The sequence below is a fragment of the Populus euphratica genome, unplaced genomic scaffold (genome assembly GCF_000495115.2).
Source record: "Populus euphratica unplaced genomic scaffold, PopEup_1.0 scaffold207.1, whole genome shotgun sequence".
Taxonomy (NCBI): domain Eukaryota; kingdom Viridiplantae; phylum Streptophyta; class Magnoliopsida; order Malpighiales; family Salicaceae; genus Populus; species Populus euphratica.
In genome coordinates this window covers 183,244-205,414 of record NW_011500092.1, presented here as the reverse complement: position 1 = coordinate 205,414, position 22,171 = coordinate 183,244, and the positions used below count along the sequence as shown (strand labels likewise).

Below are 22,171 nucleotides of genomic sequence, written 5' to 3'. Positions count from 1 at the left end.
CGGTCCGCGGCCTCCTGCGGGACCTCGTCCTCAGGCGGCGGTGGAGGGGGCGGCGAGTCTGGAAGCGGCGGCGGAGGTGGTGGATCGGACGGTGGTGACGCGGAGTCGAACTCGGTTGCGGGAGCGGTGGGCGCGGAGGAGGTGTCGACGCTGTCACCGGATGTTATCATACTTGATGTTGGAGTAAGAAGTCTAAGACAAACTCTGGTTTTTGTTTTTATATTAAATAATCACTACTATTTTACGATTCTCGGGGGGGGGGGGTAAAGGAAAAGAAAAGTAAAGAAAGGCTAAAATACCATTGCTGTGCTGGCAGGGAATGACGTGTGGGGGATGTGCAGCTAGTGTCAAAAGAATACTTGAAAGTCAAGTAAGATTCCATTTTCTTTTCTTTGATTTTTTCTTTGGACAATGAAATTATTTTTTTGTTGCTTCATTTGCTTGTCTTACAAAACAAAACTTAGGAATGTGAGTAAAAAGCTCAGTTGGAGAAGTCTTTTTAGTATGGTTCTTAAGAAGTTTGGCAGAATTATCCTTAATTTATGAAATATTTGAGATACGAAGCACAAAAAAACCCAGTGCATCCCCTTTCTGCTTCCAATTTGTTTTCTGTAATCGTCATCTATGTTCTTTTGATGGACAGCCGCAAGTATCTTCTGCTAGTGTCAATCTCGCTACAGAGACTGCGATAGTGTGGCCAGTATCTGAAGCAAAAGGTGTACCCAACTGGCAGAAACAGCTCGGTGAGGCACTTGCAAAGCATCTGACCAGTTGTGGTTTCATGTCTAACCTTCGAGGTAAACCATCACATCACCATCATTGTAGTGGTCATCATCATCATTGTTGTGATTAGACTCCTCCCTCTAGTTGAAATGTGTAATGACCTATTGAGTATATTTACTTTGCCCCATTCGTGCATTCCGTGATTGTTACGAATTAATCAGCGCTGTCACTATTAGATTATTGATGTTACTTTAATTTTGCGGTATTTCTCACATGCTTGCATATGGCGTTTGAGATTCTAATACTTTGGTATCACCCAAGTGCTCAAGATAACAAATGAGGGATTGATTGCCTTTGACAGGAAAAACAAGAGAACAAAAAAATAACAATAATCAAGAAATCAAGCAAGAAGTAATGTTAAATTAGTCTTTCTTGCATGTGGATAACGTGCAAAAAAGTGAACACTGAATATTCCACTCTTTGAAACAGCCAATTGTCCGTTTAGTCGATAAAAACGAGACCAAACATTTTAAAGTAGCTTCCCAAACTGATATAGGACTAAACTTACCATACCAGCGAGAGGATGCCTAAATAATGCAGGAAGACCCTGAAATCTTAACCCTGAGTGACACTCCCATGCTTCCAGAGTTTCCGTATGATTTATGTGAAGTTTGGTGGGCTAGTGGCAGGTCAGGGAGCTACCAAAGGAGATATTTCAATGTAGAAATGCTAAAGATTTCTTGTGAGGAGCGACCATAATTCTTTATGGTATGTCCCTAATTCATTGAGTTTTGATTTCATGGTGACTTGCTTGCTTCAGAAGAATCTTACAAAAATCTTCTCAATTATATTAGATTAGAAAGGACACTTATAGAAGTGTTAATTAATATTATGATTTCTCCCTTCAATAGGTAAATCTCAACAGCTTGTGGTGGATTGGTTGAAGAGAGAAAAATTCTGGTGCTTGGGAGCCATTTGTTCTGGAGGATCTGTTATTGCACAATCTGAATATGTCATTGATTTAACTAACATCGAGAGACTAGGATATTCATTTATAAAGGTTGATTGTATTCACATGCAAGAGAAAGTGACATTGAAGTGATTACTGTATTTTACAGAATCAGAGGGAAAGTTCACTGCCTTGTATTTTTGTTACTTTGCAAAGTCTGATACAATTCTTCTTGTATCTTGTATCTTGCAAAGCATTAGTTGTGTATCTGGGAACATCGTTCATGTTCATTATATGATTTTTACTTTGTCAGAAATTTTACCTGCCTGATTCTATATGCCACCACAACTCTTAGATGTCTATCGGTACAGAATATTGTGGCCATATTTTGTTCTGTTTCAGTTTTTTGTATTCCTAATCATGCTAATGAAACACAAAACAATCTTTTGAGTAATTTTTTCTTCTCTTTGCTTTCAAAAACTTGTTTTTTTATCACTTCTCTTGGAAGCAACCTTTGGAGTCACTGAAAAAAACACTTTCCACTGGTTTATTTAGAACATAAAATATAGCAAAACCAATTTTAAGATGCAGCAGGCAAGCAAGCATCTTTGTTCATATTAACTTTTTAAGAACTTTGAACAAATTTTCATAAAAGCAGACAGCTCCTAAATGTTTTCAGTTGATGAATATGCCTTTTTGTAGCTATTCAGCAATGTTAAATGCCAGGCATCAGCCTTTCATTGGCCTAGTTAGTTGTTTCATAGTTTGTAAAAATGCAGTTTTACGTTGTAGCCAATGGAAGTATAACTTTTAATTTAGTTTAGCCTTTTAAAGAACTCATTGAATTCCCCTTCATTGTTTGTTTTCGAGAATGTGGTCTAGGTGGCTAGGTTCATGGAGTGTTTTCATTGCACTAATTATCTGTGTATAGTAATAAGATTTAGGAGTACAGCATCTCGTTTCATTATACTGGCTAGTTGGATTATGACTGGTAATAAAAACAAATAATTTGTTCATGGTTGTCAATGCTGAATATGGTAAAAATTTTGGTTTAGGGAATTGAATCGCTCTTTTCACTTCCACTTTTGTTGATTTAGATATGGCTTATTTTTATTGTAATAGCGGGATTATAGATTACTTGTCAGAGAATTTTTGTGAGCATGCCCAGAAAATGAGATTGCAAACAGTATTTTCTTACAGTCACTAGACAAAGTCTGTAAGCAAATGCATGGATTCCTAGAGTTAGAACATAAATCTGAACTAACTACTAAGCACTATGTCTGCAGTTTCCTCACTACTACTAAGCACTATGTCTACAGTTTCCTCACTCTGTCTTCAGTTTAGCTTTAAACAACCTGTGGTTTTCTGCTTATGATGTTTAGATGTTTTGGAGCTATAAATTTTCTTTTTCACCACAACAGTTTCATCTTAAGACTGCACCTTCTTGTCCATTGATATGTTAATGTGGTTCTTTATTTGATTGCATCTTCTTAACTCAAGATAAGGATGCTAAGTGTTTCTTATCTCTCTCGTCTCTAATACCATGTAATTTTTTAGAGACCCTTTAATTTGTTGGTTTATACATTACAGATTTCATAGACATTATGACCCATCCACTCTCTTGCTAAAATTTAAACGTCATGTAAAAGTGTTTGGAAATTTGATATCCTTGTTAAATTTATTTAGGATCATTGAGACAATATTATATTCGTAATATAGCATGTCTTACCTAATGGTGGATGCTTCCATTGCCATTTATCACTTTGGTGCCGCCTCAGGGAAGATATGCTATATTATTGGCCTAACAAAAAAATGGTTGCATTGAGGTTAAATCTCACCACTGTGTATTTTATTTATGAAGGCAGTATGTTCCATTAGAAGATTAGCATGGCAGACTGCTTTTCCTATTTCTGTTTTTGGTGTGGACAAAGATCTCTTCTCATATTTCAGCATATGCAAAATTGTCACAGATGAAAAAGTTTATACTGAATTGGTGTAGTATGTTTATAATTCTTTAGAATCAGTTGATGAGTTACTTGGTCATCGTGTAGTGGCCAGCAAAATAGGGGAAATGTTTCTTTCACCATTTGGTCTAGTTCAGTTTATGCTAGTTTATTTGAGAGGGGTGTCTGGTTTGGGTTAGAGAAAAATGCAAGAGCTACTGGAGAGGATATCCTTATGAGGAATTACTAGTAAAGTATAATATGATACTGACTAAATTGTTCTGTGGGTTTGTAGATTCAGTAATGTGATTTTTTAGGGGATTCTTTCAAGTTTCTTTTGATGCTTGAGGATAAGAATCTGCTTCATTATTATTATTATTTGTAATTTAGTGTAGGTGCTCTGTTTTATACTTCGCTTGTACAGGGTGCACTAGTCCTTTTTTGGGCTTTTGTTTTTCTTTTGCTAATAAGTTTATTAATAAACGGCACATGATAAATCTTTTTTTATTGATAAGTAATGAATCCTACACTTTCTGCCTCGTTGCCTTTTAGGTTCCAATCTGATGAAACCAGTTCCAAGTTCCATACATTGCTGCTATTTTTCAAGTGACCAAGTTTTTAAGCCAACTCAGAGCTTCATGGATAGACCTATTAATTTTGATAGCCTTTAATCTCCATTATGAGGATTGGTTTTGTTATTCATTTGCTTAACATGTTTCTACTCTTGTTGTGGAATATGCTTAACATCCTTGCTGCTTGAATGGTTGTTTATGTACAGATGCTGGAAGGCAGAATTTCTTCAAAATTTTTGAAAAGAAAATGGATGAAAAGCGTGATCGCCTAAAAGAAAGCAGTAAATATCCTCATACACATTACTTCAGAGATTAAAAATTTCGTTAAAACTTTATATGCTGATGATTCATCTATCAAGAAATCATGCTCATTGCTCTTTTTTGTAGGTCATCAGCTTGCTGTCTCTTGTGCTCTCTGTGCTGTATGCCTCCTTGGTCATGTTTCTCATATTTTTGCCGCTAAGCCTCCATGGATCCATGTGTTTCATTCTGTAGGATTCCATGTGTCTTTGTCTTTGTTTACATTGCTTGGTCCTGGGCGTCAACTTATTCTTGATGGTGTTAAAAGCCTTTCTAAGGGAGCTCCAAATATGAACACTTTAGTAGGTCTTGGGGCGTTATCCTCGTTTGCTGTTAGCTCATTAGCTGCATTAATACCAAAGCTGGTGAGTCATATTTCCTATTCGTATACATTTCTATTTTCATTTGGGATTCAATGTTTTTCCTTCTTTCTTTAATGGTAGCTGTGCTGGTTACTTCTTTTGCTTTTGCTTTATGTGCTTTATGACATACAATTCGTTGCATGTGTTTTTCTAGAACTAAATTGCAGTGTTAAGTAGGTGATCTGGAAGGTAGTCAAATTTTTTCATGCAAGTGTGAAGTGTATATGCAGCTTGGTTTTTTTTTTTTTTCCCCTGTCTTTTTCTTTGATATTTCCTTTTGCTTTTAAAAGTTTTATTGTGTAGGTTTTTGGAAGAAGAACAATTTTCTGTCTTATTCTTTCAATAATTCTGGTTACAAGAAATATAGCAAAGGAAGCCACCAAATCAGGAAGGCCACAAAATTAGGAAATCAAAAAATAAAGAGCAGATTTCTAGGCTCGAAAAGGAAACATAAACTCCTAAAAATCTGAAACAGTAATTCTATATTTTATTTTCAATATCATGTCCTATTTTATTTCCTATAAATCTAACCTCTTAAGTTGGGGCATAGATATTTATCATGCCCAACTTGCTTAGAAAGCTCAAATCAAGGTCTCAAAAGTCCTTGGTGAAGATATCAACTATTTGTAGGGTAGTAGGAACAAAATGCATGAATAGAACTCCACTATCAATCTTTTTTCTTTTTTGAAGTGTTTGTCAATCTCTACATGCTTTGTATGATGATCATGTTATACTGGATTATGTGCAATACTTATAACGGCTTTGTTGTCGCAATTAAGGTTGTCAAAAACGCATTTTTGACACGGCACGAAAAATATAAAATAAACTTGAATCGTAAAATCGTAAGGAAATTTATCTTATCATTTCCTATTTCCCCATCCTCACCTTCACCAGTATTCTCATCCAATTTTGTTTCAGTCTCATCAGTACCAGGTTTCTTCTCCGTTGAATTCTTCTCAGAATCTCCTTGTCCAGCTGCATTACTTTCACCATCATCTGGCCTTGTCCCTCCATCTTTTGTGTTTGTTTCTTCGTTGTTGAAAAGCTCTTTGAAATATATCTGCAAATTCTGCGCCTAAACCACCTATACCTAGTGACTGAAGATTAAACTCCTTTTGCCTAAAGATGTTGCTACTAGCAGCTTCACGCTGATTAATCTGCATGACAATACATGTTAATAAAATCCATAAGGTTTCAATCAGATTCATCAAGTTATGATTATGATCAACATGTTAGATTAGAGGAATACTTTCCTAAAGAGGACCGAGCAACAAGGACAGTCAAAGGAAATAGATTCAATTGTCACAGATGTCTGCAATAACATGGCATCAAACACACATTCACCACCAAGTTTGGTAATGCTGAGTATTTAACAGGGGCAAATTCTGTGCAATCTAGGATGATACTATTTCTTAGATTAGACTGACACAACCATGGAAGTATCCATGTCAAAAACCATTACAATTTACACGGTTATAGGTAGAATTCTCTCTAGCCATAACATTTCATAAACTCCATTAGCCATAACCCTATATTCTACCTCAACACTACTTCTTGCAACCACATGTTGTTTTTTACTTCACCATATAACCGTGTACCCCCACACATAAAGTACAATATCCTGATGTGGATTTTTATCAGTGATTGAAATTGCCCAATCTGCATATCCCTTTATTGTCTGTTGTGTGGTCATTTAGAAGAGTAAACCCTTGCATGATGTACTTTTCAAGTATCTGAGAATCCGATAAACTTATAAACTGCCTCAAGATGTTTTGTGTAGTTTAGTGCATAAACTGACTTGCTAAGCTCAAAGCAAATGCAATATTGGGTCATGTATGTGATAAGTAAATCATTTTTTCCATCGACTTTTGATACTATGTTGTATTCACTAGCCTACCTTTCTTGTCATCTCCAAGTTTTTGATTGGGATCTATTAGAGTGTCTGCTGGCCTACAACCACCCAAACTCCTTAAGAAGATTAAGGAAATACTTCTGTTAGGAGAAACCAATCCCCTTCTTTGATCGAGCAATCTTTATTTCAAGGAAATACTTGAGGGACCCTAAATCCTTAAATCTCAAATGTTGATGAGAGGGAAGATCTCAATTGGTTGATCTCAAGAACATCATCCCCAATAAGAATTATATTGTCTACATGCACAATTAATATTACTCTCTTCCCCTTCCCATCTTGTGAAGTTCTTAACAAATTGAGTGAATTTTCTCTCTTCTGACATGACTAAGAAACCACAATAGCCTCAAAAAAATAGACAAGATTAATGAAAACACTAATGCCGCAAACAAGATGCTGATATAATTCAGCTCAAGCCAAAGAACCTCCAAAAAAATGAACTGAATCAGCCCACAAACCAAGATGAGCATTTCTCATAACTCTAGAAATTTAAGCTAGGAGCTCTGATACCATGTTAGAAAGATTGAAATTGGTTTTCGGTTTGAATACCTCTCAATGGAGGTTGGCCTCTCTTTAAATAGTTAGAACTCTCCCTATTTACAGTCTAATTATTAATTAAATATGTGATCTTTTCTATCAAATCATTAGAAATCCCTAACATTGCTCTGCCAACCACAACGATCCTGTAAATATAAATTATTGCTATATATACATACTGCCTGGTAACAATATTATTTATTTTATTTCTAAGAAACAACTTACTTATTTGTATTTTAAATGGATGATTGGTCTATTTAGAGATTATCTGCTGACACTTAAATCCTGTCAATGGGTTCTTTGGAAGCAGGGTTGGAAGGCATTCTTTGAGGAACCGATTATGTTAATAGCTTTTGTCTTGCTAGGAAGGAATCTTGAACAGAGAGCTAAAATTAAAGCAACCAGTGATATGACTGGACTTTTAAGTGTTCTACCTACAATAGCTCGTCTTGTAGTCAATGGTGATGCAAAAGACCTGGGCTCAATTGTTGAAGTTCCTTGCAGCAGCCTCTCTGTTGGAGACAAAATTGTTGTCCTACCTGGTGTAAGTATAGGACTGTCTCTTTTGTTCATGTAACACCAGCAGCTTTAATATTAATATTAATATTAATTTTCTCATTTGATGAGTTCACACGTTAAATGTCTTGTTTAATAACCTTCTCTTTATAGATTTGGCCTTCATGAGATGCTATTTCTATGACAAATGTCTTGCTTTTCAATAGGCTTTCTTTCTTTTTTCTTTTTTGCTTACTTTTTTCCCCATTTCTCCTTGGGCTTCTCAATTATGTTGCAGAGGTTGAGAAACTTGTTACCTGCTGCATAAATTTTGTATACATGATCCCCTTGACATGCATTCTCTTGTTGTTTTAGGATCGTGTTCCAGCCGATGGAACAGTCACAGCAGGTAGAAGCACCATTGATGAGTCGAGTTTCACAGGGGAGCCATTGCCAGTAACCAAACTACCTGGGGTATTATTCTCCAGTTACATGCAACCAATGAATATTCTCTGACGGCATCATGTAGAAGTGCTGCATATTTGCATGATGATTTGTTTCAGAAATGCACCCATCCTGTGCTACATTAATTATAGCAGTTGCACCTGCTTTGATATTACTAATTACAGAGTATTTTTGAATGCTCTAGAGTCAAGTATCAGCTGGAAGTATAAACCTCAATGGAACTCTAAAAATTGAAGTCACAAGACCAGGGGGTGAGACTGCCATGGGAGATATTGTTCGTTTGGTGGAAGAAGCACAGAGCAGGGAAGCTCCAGTACAACGCTTGGCTGACAAGGTTTCTTCAATTACATTTGGTATATTTTGTTATGATGGTGTTCAATGTTTCTGGGGAAGCTGAGACAAACAAGGTCATGCCTAGATGTTTTACAATTTTGGAGGGAAGTTGATCTATGTGGTCAACTGATCTCAGAAACAAACTTGGTTTTCGAAACATGTATGCTGATGTCAGAACATACATATGAGTGTTTTAAATCTTTAAAACTGGGTTATATGCAGTGTTTCTATTAATCATCTACTATTATCCAATTCTAAGCTATTTGTTGGTAGTGATTGTTACTTTTTTACTTCTCACCTCTTCCCCCCCCAATCCTTGCCTTGGTTTTTGTACCAAAAGTGTACAGGAATTTGAGATGTGTTTGTGTTCATGTAGACATTCATAGGAACTTTACTCTCCTTTTATTTTCTTGTTTCATCAGGTGTCTGGGCACTTTACTTATGGGGTGATGACAATTTCAGCAGCTACATTTATGTTCTGGAGCATGTTTGGGACACGCATTCTACCCGCAACTTTGAACCAAGGAAATCCAATTTCTCTAGCTCTACAACTCTCTTGCAGTGTTTTGGTACGAGTCTCAGTATGGTACCTAGTTCTCCAGTAAACCTAAAACAATAACCGCGTTAGAAAAGATCATATGAATTCGTGTTAACAACATTCTTCTCATGCGTACTACATAACATGCTTATCTATGTTTGGCCCATTTGTGTTGTACTTATTTTCTGTTTGGTTGAACAAATTCTTTTTCACTTTTCTTGGGGTTTCAATTGGTTTCAGTTTCTTCATGGTCTTTTTTTCTCAAGTCACTTTCTTGTATTTTATTGTTGCTTTGGTTATTAGGGTTGAAAAGACATTATTTCAGACATATACATAACTCTATCAAACAAAGAAAATGCTTGGAGTTTTTTTATCCTGAATGTTTGTTACAACTATCTTCTCAAATAAAAACGATGATGCATCATGCTATATAGTGTGAGCATAGTATTTTATCCACTGAAAGACCTATAAGACATTACTCATAATGAGTTCCTTGTTTTGCTGATGGAGACATTGTTTGTAATGATGCCAAGGATGGTCAAAAGATTCAAAAGTTTGATTTCAAAAAGATCAAAGGACCATGCTTTCAACTTTTATATAAAATAAAATTATGATTTGATGGCCATGATTGTAGAAAGAATCACTTTGGAAGTCAAATATCATGGTACATTTGTAGCCCTGTGGCACCTCAATTCCAGGCTTGGTGCAACTTGTGTCAACATTTTGACCGCAAACCTTTTCTTATATTTCAACTTCCAAGCTATGAGTTTCCATAGAAACATCTTGTTGATAACCTTTTTAGAATAAAAGGGGTTTTTATCTCTTATTGATTTTGTGGTCTAGGAATGCTTCTTTTCTCTGCCTGTTTTAATCCATGCAAAAGTGAGCATGTGTATCCTGAATGCAGGTTGTTGCTTGTCCATGTGCGCTTGGCTTGGCCACACCTACTGCTGTACTGGTATCCTTCTTGAAGAACTCCAGTTTCATCATGTTACCACATGTAATTGTCGCACTTTGATTGATTATGGGCTTCAATATTTTTTCTTCTTTCAGGTTGGAACTTCATTGGGAGCAACAAGAGGATTGCTTTTGCGTGGAGGAAATGTTCTGGAGAAGTTCTCAATGGTGAATTCTGTTGTGTTTGACAAAACAGGAACCCTAACAATTGGCAGACCTGCTGTAACAAAAGTTGTTCCATTTGGAGGCATGAAAATTACAGATTCACAGTAAGTTGTGGGAGAAGTTTTCTTTAAATCATGGGATTATCTGATTGATGTGCTCAATATTTTGTTCTTGTGATGCTTGCTTATCAAATTAACATTTACAAGAGTGGTTTTTTTTTTTTTTTTTCCTGATTCACAGTTATTATGTAAGAGTCCTGGCATGAAAAATATGTAACGGATTGTCTGTCTCTTTTTTACTTTGATCATATTTATTGATTCAACTCAAGGTTGTGTTTAATCATGGGATTATCTGATTGTTGTGATCAAAATTATTTTCTTGTTATGTTTGCTTATCAAATTCACATTTATGAGAGTGATTTTTTTTTTCTTGTTCACAGTTAAGCATGTAAGATCCCCGGCATGAAAAATCTGTAATGGATTGTCTCTCTTTTTTACCTCGATCACATTTATTGACTCAACTCAAGATTGTGTTTGTGTTAATTGATAATCATGTTTTGACCTAACAAGCATGAGCAGTTTTTCTGCTTAAGTATTCTTATCCATGTCAATCTAGGAAGAAAATAAATAAATAAATAAATAAATTTCAGATTTTTCCTTTTTCTTTTTCTTTTTTAATATAATTACTGGTTTAATCCTCTAGTGATCTTGCTTCCAAATGTAGCAGACTGCAGATTCAGTTTTTTATCGTAATCCAAGTAGCTGTGGCTGTTGTTAAGCACTTGCAACCGGTTCATTAAAAAATCAAATGTCATGTGCAAGTAGTTTGTTCATTGGTGAATAAATCTATCTGCTTAATGACTGCATGCTGTCACTCGGCTGCTTAAACTCGTTGATCTTGGAAATACTTCTCTTTAAATATTGTGCACATTTAAAAGTACTTTTTCCTGTTCAATTTGTGTATTCCAGGAATCTTTATTTTTCACTTATGCAACTCTTTATTAATGTACATTAGAAGGAGTTAGTGCTTTGAACTTCTTACTTTGGTTATCGTTAATTTGACCATGTTGACCGATTCAAAGACTAAATTTCAACATCTTTAACTTAGGTCCTTTAACAGTTTTTGGCTGTATACTGCTGTTGAAGGTGATAAGTTTGTTTTTTGCTAACTGTGATTGCTTTTGTGGATTTGAAGTTCAAATTTCCCTGCTTTGATGCAGACTAAATCCAGATGCTACAGATGCTACGTTGTCTGAGGTTGAACTCTTGAAGTTAGCTGCAGGCGTGGAATCAAATACTATTCATCCGGTTGGAAAAGCTATAGTAGAAGCTGCACAGGCTGCTGGTTGTCAGAATGTGAAGGTACATATGCATCTAGTGTGCTATTGTTTTTCATGTTATTATTATTGGAAAGAATGGAAACGAATAAGAGATGTGCATGCATAACAATACTGATACATCAAGATGACAATTTCAAACAAGTAGGAATAGGAATAGAAGTTAAAGTAGCATTAAAACCATACCGGTGTGCAGAGGGTTGAGGACTAGGTGTAGGAGCCATGTCATGCTCAGGGGGCGCATAATGCATTGGATTAGGTGTGGAGGAAGTATCAAACTGGAGAGGGGGCAAAGTTGGTTAACATCGAGTATACATAATTCTGGGTTTGAACTCTTCAGGAGAGGAAGCAATTCATTATAACAAGGAAGAACACTAAGCTCAGGCAAGGACTTAACATGGGTAGAAAAGTAATATTGATTTTCAAAGAAAACAACATTACAAGAAGTATGAAATTTGTTTGAACTAGGATCATAATATGCATAGCCTTTGTGAGAAATACTATAACCCATAAAAACACGTTTAACAGACTTGAGAAAAAGTGTCGTTCATGAGGCAGTAAATGAACAAAACAAACACATCCAAAAGTGTGCAAATTAAGACAACTAGGATGCTGATGGTGTAAACGAAGATATGGAGAATCAAAATTCAAGACCCGAGATGGCAGTTTTATTAATTAGGAAAACTGTGGTAGATAATGCCTCAACCTAGAATTTAGGAGGAATAGAAGACTCAAGTAATAAGATGCGAATAATATCTAATAGATGTTGGTTTTTACTTTTGGCCACACCATTTTGCTGCGGGGGTATAAGGACAGGAGCATTGAGACACAATTCCTTTATGGTGTAAGAAATCATGAAACTCGTGGGAAATGTAGTCCCCACTAGAATCAAACCTCAAAATCTTAATACCGTAGAAAATTGGTTTTCAATACATGTTACAAATGTTTGGAAAACAAACAAGACCTCGGATAGATTTGGACCGAAGAAGATGGATCCAAGTATATCAATTGAAATCATCAATGAAAGTCACAAAATATTTGTATTTAGCATGAGAAATCATAGGAGAAATGCCCCAAACATCACTATGTGCAATATTAAAGCATTTTCAGCACGATTACCATGAGAAGGAAATGAGAGTTTTACTTTTGCCAAGTTTGCATATCAAGCAATCAAATGACAAAGCTTTGTAAACATGTTCTTTATTGCCTAATAAACCAAAACTAAACATGTAAGACAGAACAACAGAGTTTGGATGACCTAATGTATGTGCCATATTTCACTTTGAGAATTAATTGTCATACAAGCCAAAGACAAAGTAGGAATGGAATTTTTTTTTCAATTTTAGGCCCCTTTGCGATTGTCTTTCCCGACTCCTGATCCTGTATAAGACAATCATCACGAGAAAAATAAACATCACAATTATCATTAACTAACTAGCCTACAAAGATAAGGCTAGTAGAAAGTTCAGGAGATACATTAACATCTCTGAAAGAAGAATTAATATCTCCAACTTCATCAATAGCTAAATGACTCATTAGCTATCTGAATCTGAGATGAACCATGGTAAGGGTGAACATTGCAGAGTGTCTGATAATCTAGTCATATGATTAGATGTAACAGAATCAACGAGCCAAGATTGAGATGCAGTAGTACCATTACCTTGGAGCCCTAAGGCAGAAAAGACTGACCTAATCATCTGCTGAACCATCTCTGGTGTAAGAACAGATTGGTCTCTAACTGTAGAAGGACCAACAGAAGAAGAAGAACCAGCTGTATCCTGATAAGCATGAGCTTGACAGTTCTAGGGATGAATAGGACATTCTTTGATGATATGGCATGGCTTCTTGCAGTAGTTGCAAGATTTCTTTGAACAGTGGGCAGCAGTGTGCCCAAACTCCTTGCAACTGAAGCATTGAACCTTCCACATATCTCTATCCCTTCCTTTCCCAAGAGCTGAGCTGCGTATGCCACGATGCCATGTTATCTTGCTGAAATTTGTCTTATGTTCCAAGATGCTGCTTCTCTTGGATTAATTCTCCAAAACACATCCAATGAAGGAGAGGGATCACGGTTCATCAAATTAGAGTGAGTTGCCTCGAATTCAAGCTGTAATTTCATTACAAACTGGTCTCTCTTATTTTATTCATGAACTTCCTAAACAGCTGAGAGCGATGCATCAGGCACCTTATCATAAACCATGTTAGTAAATTCGCCCCATAAGTTCTGAAATCTAGAAAAATAATCTTGAATGGAGAGGTCGCCCTAAATGTATTTGGCAATCTCATATTCCAACTGAAAACGTTGTGCTGTGTTGTCTTGATCATAGAAGTTTTTTCAAAATTGCCATATACTTTTAGCAGTCTTGTATGGCCTCAGATTTAGCACAATCTAAGGGTCAATAGATCCTAAGATCCATGACATGACTCTAGCATCTTTGACCTGCCACTAAGCCAATTTAGGAAGCTTAGTTGGAGCCAGGTCATTCCCATCAATATAGCCCTATAACTACTTTCACATAAAAATTGAGATTCCCAAGTACCATATTTTTTACCTGTAAACTGCACACCACAAGAACCTGAGTTGCTATTCATGATTCCCATAACACAACAATGAAAGAACAAGAACAAAAATACCAACCAATAAAGCTGAAACAGCCTAACATAAAGAGAACAAGCCCAAAACAATTGCTTACCCTAGAAAGAGAAGAGACTCTGTGCATTACAATTTGTGTGCAATACAAGTTGTCTAGCATAACCAGCCACAAAAGTCACACCATAATGAACTTCTAATTTCTAGAGATTCCCGAAACCAAAGAAAACAACCTAAAACTCAACAACCCTCACAATCAAAAAAGGAATTGACCTAGAAAACCTAACTCAAGTTTTATTCTTTGATACCATGTCAGTTATATTCGATGATCTCTTTGTGAGTGTTCTACTCATTATATAACCATGTTTGAGCTAATTACATGGCTGAATCTCAGCAATTACATTAATTCTACCTAACTAAATAGGAAGCTAAATTAAATAGCAAATCACAAAATATTTACAGGTATTAATCATTCCATAAATAGATAGGCTAAATATACGTTGATATACTCTGACCGACAAATAGAAACCCTATATTAGAAAATTAGACTAATTAGAATCCCTATAATTTGGCTCTACATTACTTCCTAATTACATGCTATTGACAACATGTAACAACATTGAACTTCAACTCTACCAACAAAAAAAAGAAAACAATTGCTCAGAGACAATCTCAAAAATTGACAGCAAAATACTATAGGCCTCACTAGGAAATGGAGAAAATTGGGGCGGTAGCTTATTGGCTGAATCTACCTCCTTTTTCTGCCACTCATCTTGTATTCATCTCCTAACTGAAGAAGCATGTGGGTCACAAGGACAAGCTACATTGCCCACACCTTCAACAACAACAGCCACCTTGTCCTTCTACATTAGGCTATACTTGACAGAAAGATGACGAAGAGGAGAGATCAGGCAGCAACATGAGTACTGGTTCATTGGAAGGAACTTTTACTAGTAGAGGCAACATGGGAATTTGTGGCTGAATTTTCTCTTAGGTTTCCTCAATTCTTCCTTGAGGACAAGGAAGCTTTGATGGAAAGGGAACTGTTGCAAGTGAAAGTGATTACTGGGAATTGATTTCAAATTGAATGAGAAAAGACTAAGAGAGGGAATACTTTTTGACCGTTGCACATTCAATCTATACTTGACAGAAAGATGACGAAGAGGAGAGATCAGGCAGCAACATGAGTACTGGTTCATTGGAAGGAACTTTTACTAGTAGAGGCAACATGGGAATTTGTGGCTGAATTTTCTCTTAGGTTTCCTCAATTCTTCCTTGAGGACAAGGAAGCTTTGATGGAAAGGGAACTGTTGCAAGTGAAAGTGATTACTGGGAATTGATTTCAAATTGAATGAGAAAAGACTAAGAGAGGGAATACTTTTTGACCGTTGCACATTCAATCTATACTTGACAGAAAGATGACGAAGAGGAGAGATCAGGCAGCAACATGAGTACTGGTTCATTGGAAGGAACTTTTACTAGTAGAGGCAACATGGGAATTTGTGGCTGAATTTTCTCTTAGGTTTCCTCAATTCTTCCTTGAGGACAAGGAAGCTTTGATGGAAAGGGAACTGTTGCAAGTGAAAGTGATTACTGGGAATTGATTTCAAATTGAATGAGAAAAGACTAAGAGAGGGAATACTTTTTGACCGTTGCACATTCAATCTATTCAACACTGTTTTATTTACTGATGTTTAAGTTGTACGCAATGTTTTATGTTATGTTTACATTTTGTTTTCTTAGTTTTTATAGAGGTCACGTATGGCTTGGTTAATGGGTGTTAAGAATTCCTATTTTGTAAGAAATTCCTTTGTACTGCTGCTATGTATGCAACAGAATGTACATGGAGAAAGACAACAAATTTTTTTAACAAACAATGAATGAATGAATGAACTCGGGTGAACTATCCTGCTCTATCCTTTACTAATCCCTTATCTTTTTTCATTGTTTTCTCTTTACTTCTTGATTGATCTGCTTAGATTCTTCCTTCCTGGATAACATAGTGGTTGGTTCACTGAGTATTGGTCTTGCACCAGTGGATAATGGTACTTGTAGGCCTTTTGAGTTGCTGAATACCCAACAAAGACACATCTTTGTGCTCTTGCATCTAGTTTACTTTTAGTTTTTCTGAAGATACATGAACAAAAAAACACAACCAAAGACTTGCGGAGGGAAAATTTATCTTGAAGAAGATCTATAGGCACCTTCAAATCTAATGTTTTCAATGGCAAATGATCGATAATATATGCTGCTGAAAGAATTGCACCCCCCCAATATACTTTAGGAACATTCATAATGAACATGATGGATTGGGCAACTTCAAGAAGATGTCATTTCCTTCTTGCAACAACACCACTTGAGCTAGGTATCCAACCATTTTGTTTGGTGGAGAATTCAATGTTTGCCAAGATGGCCTTGAACAAACCATTCATCTTTTTTGTACCTTGATCACTCAGGAATATACCCAACATTTTTGTTTAGATAGACAGAACAAAGCTATAAAACCATTAATGAGAGGAGGAAAGATTGAGATAAAGAGAAAGATCCCAGCCATTTTTTGGTTCTTAAGTTGGGTGTTTTGATTTGCAGACATTAAAACTAGATGTACCCGGTGCTGTTGAGAAGTAAAAAAAAGGTTAAAAGTTTGCTTTTCTCTGGATCCCTCACGGATCTGAAATAAAATGATGTTTTCCTAATTTTGGTTTATCCATGTGTATCCAAAATGTCATGGTGGGGTTTGATGTATCTTGCTTCACATGTATTCTCAAATTTCTTATGGAAAAGCAATTTGTAGCAGGTGACCGAGGGGACATTCATGGAGGAACCTGGGTCTGGTGCTGTGGCTACCATTGAGAATAAGGTTGTGTCTATTGGAACACTAGACTGGATTCAAAGGTATTTCACTCGTTGGTTGCTTTGTATAAAGTACCACAGTGCTGTAAGTTAAGATAATTCTATGATTCTAAATTTTATGCGTGCCCACATCAATGAATAATTGCTTGTTCATTAGTGATCTTTGATTTTTATCTCTCGATTCAAAAAATTTCATATCATTGTGTCAATTCCATGTACTATCCACATTGCATATCCATGTAGTCATACTTAAAATTTCTAGAATGGTAAACCATATTTATTATAGGAAATGGTCTTTTGTGGGGGGAAGTGCAGCGTTCTTTTTTGGTATTCTGGACAGTTCCATTGATGCAACAAACTGTGGTAGCACCTCTGCTATGATTTGATTTTAAATACCAGTAGGTTTTCAAACCGGCTATGCTTCCTGACATTGATCCAGGATTCTGAATGTTGACCATGACCACATCAATGAGCTAGCAAACATGCATAATGTCATTCCATGTCCTTTTCCCTTGCCTCATGATACTGTCATATAACGTTTTTCTCAAAGGATAAACCATATTACATGTGAGAAGCGTTTTCTAAAGTTAACCTGAGTGAAAACAAACGAGGAATGAGTGTCATCAGTATACTTAATTAAAGATGACATTCTTGCACCTCCAATATAGGGATCTACATGTTAGATATTTTTGGCACATTACAATTATGATTTTGAGGCATTTCTTTTTTGCAGGCATGGAGTTGATGAGAAACCATTTCAAGAAGTGGAAGATCTTAAGAATCAGTCTGTTGTCTATGTTGGAGTGGATAATACACTTGCTGGACTTATCTACTTTGAAGATCAGATTAGAGAAGATGCTCGACAAGTTGTTGAATCCTTGTCCTGTCAGGGAATAAACGTGTACATGTTGTCTGGTGACAAAAAGAGTACTGCCGAGCATGTTGCTTCACTTGTTGGCATTCCAAAAGAGAAGGTAAGGAGCTTTAATTTTCTATTATTTTTTAAAATCTCTGGTCCAAAGGATGGGAGTTTACGTCACAAATTATCTGGAACAACTAACGAATAGAATTGGAATGGACACGAACCCCATGCCACTTTCACTTGTTTGATATAAATCTACATGTATTAGAACTTAAATGGGTATTCACAAGCCTGCTAAAAAAAGAAAAAAGAAGGCTTTTTGTCATGAAGAATATTTCCAAATTATCTAATAATTTTATAGTAGTTTTTCATATTTGAATCTTCTTTCTTGAAGTTTTCTATAGTTCTTTTCATTATGCAATTGTAATAATTGAGACGGAACTTGCATGCCTCTAATAGTACCTTTTGCTTCAAGGAGACTCGACAATGTGTGATGCCAGTCATAATTTACCTTGAGAATGCCTTTGCTTTAGAAAGACATGCCAATTAATTAATATAAACATGCATGCTGTGAGCGGGATATTCTTTACCTCATGGATGCTAACACTCACATTTGTAGCTCAAAAATCCTTCTATGGAGACCCAACATCACCTCTAACCATGATGGAAGCAGGAGATTCTTTATGGTTCATGTATCATACATGCTTCATTTCCATGCATTCAAATCTCAAATGCCAAATTACTTTTGATTTAGTTTCAAGCATTCGAGTACTTGTTCCAGTCTGTCAAACCACAGACTGGAGGTTCCTGGAAGAGGCTAAACCAACAACTGACAGACCAGGCTTGAAGTACTGGTCATATGGCTGAGTATTTGGTTTTGTGGGATGTTAAAAAATTTATAGTATGTATAATATATGTCATGCATGACTTTCAAAACATGCTGTGATGGCAGGTGCTGTCTGGAGTTAAGCCAGATGAAAAGAAAAAGTTCATCAGTGAACTTCAGAAGGATCAGAGCATAGTAGCCATGGTCGGTGATGGAATAAATGATGCAGCTGCCTTTGCTGAGTCACATGTTGGAGTTGCCATGGGAGGTGGTGTTGGAGCTGCCAGTGAGGTATCCTCTATCGTGCTGATGGGTAACAGATTGTCACAGGTATTTGAAAGGAGGACATAATCTTAAACTTTAGTTGTGAAAGTAAATGTTGTTTCTTTTCTACTTGTCCCTATATGGAGAGGGGGTTTCTTTTTCTTTATAAGCATAAACGCATAGCAATTTGGAACCCAAGTGCTTAGCTGCCAAACTTGTAGTTTTTAATTTGTCCTTGATGTAGTAATTCTACTGCATGATACTGTCTTATAATTATGATTCTCCTGTGCCATATCAACTTTGAAATTCTAAACATTTTTTCAAATTTTTCATATGCATATAAATTGTAGAAGTAGATATACCAAAAGTTCCTTCTGATAGTAAAATATGAGAGGTTTAATTAGATAGCCTCAAACAAAGGATTCTATTTTCTTAGCCATAGCTATAAAGCTTTCGTTTCTATTTGACATTTAACCGCCTACAGTCTTTCATGGCTCTACCATCTTTCATATAGCCTACACGCTTTTCATTCTCAAGCACTGTTGTGGCCACAGAGTCCTGGCATGTGAACTCTTCATTACTATTTCATGCTTAAAGAAAGAATGTATGCTTGTAATTGAAACCCACATTACAGCACAGCTTTTGTAGCTTTATGCCCATACCATCCCTGTTTCATAGCCTTTGCATTTGTGGTTCTCAAGCACAACTGCTGTCGCAAAGTCCTAGCATGTCAATTCTTAATTCCTATTTTATGCACAAAGAAAGAATTTGTGCTTGTGAGTGAAACGCATCTTTTCTTTTGTAACATTTGAGTGTCGTGCTGATTCTCACTGCTAATTGCAAATTACTATGCCAAAATTACAATCAAATTTATTTAGTCTAATGAAATATAGTTTCCTGGTTTTTTTCCCCTAACTGGTTAATGGGAGAGGACAGTACAGCCATGGTCTTGGATAGTGACTGGGCATAAAATAAATGTCACGGCTACTGTACATGTGAATTTTTTAGCAACTTTTAGCAAATTTAAAATAATTTTACTAAATTAACATGATGATAACGCTTCTAATTGTTTAATTATAATAACAAGATTCATGTCTGGTAAAAGTGATTGATAAAATTCAAAGCTAAAGTCAACATACATTTCAATATATTAGCAAAACAAGAAGCATCCAACATGCATCTGAACTAATCTAGCAAATCAAAACCAAGCTATCTTGTTTCCATTCACTGCTTTGAATAAGCAGTATTATAATTTAATTTTCTAAGCTGATGCTAAAAAAGATTTTGATTGAGCAGGTCTGACGTCAGGACATATAAGCCTACTGGTGGTAGTGTTATTGACTTTATTATTTCTGTACAGGTGCTTGATGCATTGGAGCTGAGCAGGCTAACCATGAAAACTGTAAAGCAGAATCTTTGGTGGGCCTTTGCATATAACATCGTGAGTTTTTTGCATTATGCAAGCAATAGCCATATGTTTCAGCACTAAAATCTTGTAATAAAAGCAACTCTGGGCAAAAGGAACCATATGGCATATCCTGAAAGCATGCACCTTGAGAGAGAGAGAGAGAGAGAGAGAGAGAGAGAGAGAGAGTAATCCAGTCTCTACCTCTTGATGTCACTATGTCAGCCAATGTTCATTTGTTGTGACTTCTTGATACATATATGAAGAAATAACGGACATGCTGATTCTAATATTCTTAGTCAAATATCTTTAAACAGAGAGAGAGAAGCAAAATATTTGGATTACAAATCATAGGTAAGAACAGAATTCTGAAGTTTAACATGGATCAAACCTGCAGCTATCTTTTTCCTTCCCAAATTTGGTGTGGTTTTCATCTGTGGAATTCCTTGCTAACTTGGTAAAACTCAGCTCAAACTGAAGCTGCAGTGCAGATATTCACGAGGTTGAGCCTGGACAACATACTGCTTAGTTCAACCCTTTCTAAGCCTACTGTCCGCACACACCCTTGCCATTTCTTTTGCATTTTGATTCCTGCAGAATTATAGAATCCAGTAATTGTGAGTTAAATTTATTTCCAGGGTCTTGCATGTAGCTCAGTTTAGCAATTTCTCCTATCATTAAAAAAGGCTTAGGTGAATTTTTCTGCATCTCCTGTGAGTGAAATAAGCGAAAAACAGTTTCTGCTTTGCTCTTCTCCAATATTTGATCTGATGCTGCTTGCATACTAAATGCAGGTTGGAATTCCGATTGCAGCTGGAATGTTACTGCCAGTAAATGGGACCATACTGACGCCGTCAATTGCAGGAGCCCTCATGGGTTTGAGTTCTATTGGAGTGATGACAAATTCATTGCTTCTGAGATTCAAATTCTCATTGAAGCAGAAAAAAGTCTATGGAGCATCTCCAAACACCAAGATTGATGTGGATTCTGTTCTTTTGTACCAGAAGGAGAAAACAAAACAGCCTTATTCTGATTCTCGATGGGGAGAGGTGTGATGGGAGTGCAGAGATACAAACCTTGGTTATTCTTTTTCTTTTTATATGAACAGTGGTATTTTGAGTTAGCAGATTGAATTGCTGGCGGAAAAAGGAATGAAAACGTGGGAAATTGGAAGAGATTATGCGGTGTTGTTGGCGACCAAATGATGAAAAGATGCGACAAGTGAAACCTTGGTGGCCAAAAAGTCAATTATGTGAAACTTGAAAGATCAAGCTGACTTTTGGTGACGTAAAAATGCTTGCAGTGGCACCGAAACTGTTGAGGACTTTCTTAACAAAATAGAAAACTAGAGAAATTGAGAGAGAGAAGTAGAGGGAAAGAGATAGAGAGAACTGCAGTTCTGCAGAAACTCAAATTCTTATGACTTGATTGCCTTTCACGTTTGTGCACATTTCTTATTTATCCAAGCAATTCTTTTTTCTTTTTTTTTTTTTACTATTAACTAACTCTACTGAAAGGCTAACTCCTAATTAACTTTGCCACGTGTTAATCTCTTGCACTATCTTCCACTTTGCATCTGTCCTTTTGCTAAGTTGCTTCTGGTACTCCTTTCTAAGAAATGCAAAAACCAGGAGGAAATTGATTAGTGATCTCCCCTGGAGTTCAATAGCTTGCTGCAGCTCTGCCTGCTCCTCCAATAGCTTGCGATTGGACCGGTATTTGAATATCATGAGCAAAAATGAAGTTTGAAAAGTTTTAAATTATACTTGATGTCTGAATTGAAGAGA

The 22,171-nt window shown here is 36.3% G+C and overlaps 1 protein-coding gene and 1 long non-coding RNA gene across 2 annotated transcripts in view; one reads left to right on the top strand and one right to left on the bottom strand.

Annotated features, from left to right (window-relative positions):
* The window catches only part of LOC105109160 (copper-transporting ATPase PAA1, chloroplastic-like), a 22,882-nt gene extending 1,011 nt beyond the window's left edge, over positions 1–21,871 (top strand). The window contains exons 2-18 of the mRNA XM_011003769.1: positions 37–183; positions 317–370; positions 644–797; positions 4,394–4,468; positions 4,575–4,852; positions 7,606–7,839; positions 8,166–8,264; positions 8,440–8,589; positions 9,011–9,157; positions 10,034–10,084; positions 10,180–10,352; positions 11,468–11,609; positions 16,972–17,069; positions 17,761–18,001; positions 18,842–19,045; positions 20,340–20,420; positions 21,179–21,871. Of these exons, the coding sequence (XP_011002071.1) occupies positions 37–183; positions 317–370; positions 644–797; positions 4,394–4,468; positions 4,575–4,852; positions 7,606–7,839; positions 8,166–8,264; positions 8,440–8,589; positions 9,011–9,157; positions 10,034–10,084; positions 10,180–10,352; positions 11,468–11,609; positions 16,972–17,069; positions 17,761–18,001; positions 18,842–19,045; positions 20,340–20,420; positions 21,179–21,439 (2,589 nt within the window). The 3' untranslated portion in view covers positions 21,440–21,871. The remainder of the gene's footprint in view (positions 1–36; positions 184–316; positions 371–643; positions 798–4,393; positions 4,469–4,574; positions 4,853–7,605; positions 7,840–8,165; positions 8,265–8,439; positions 8,590–9,010; positions 9,158–10,033; positions 10,085–10,179; positions 10,353–11,467; positions 11,610–16,971; positions 17,070–17,760; positions 18,002–18,841; positions 19,046–20,339; positions 20,421–21,178) is intronic.
* Positions 6,564–16,273, bottom strand: LOC105109159 (uncharacterized). Its single transcript, XR_839179.1, has 3 exons — positions 16,262–16,273; positions 14,576–14,586; positions 6,564–6,997 (listed from the first exon to the last, which is right to left on the bottom strand). It is a non-coding gene; the product is annotated as an uncharacterized LOC105109159 (long non-coding RNA).
* Positions 21,872–22,171: the final 300 nt, after the last annotated feature.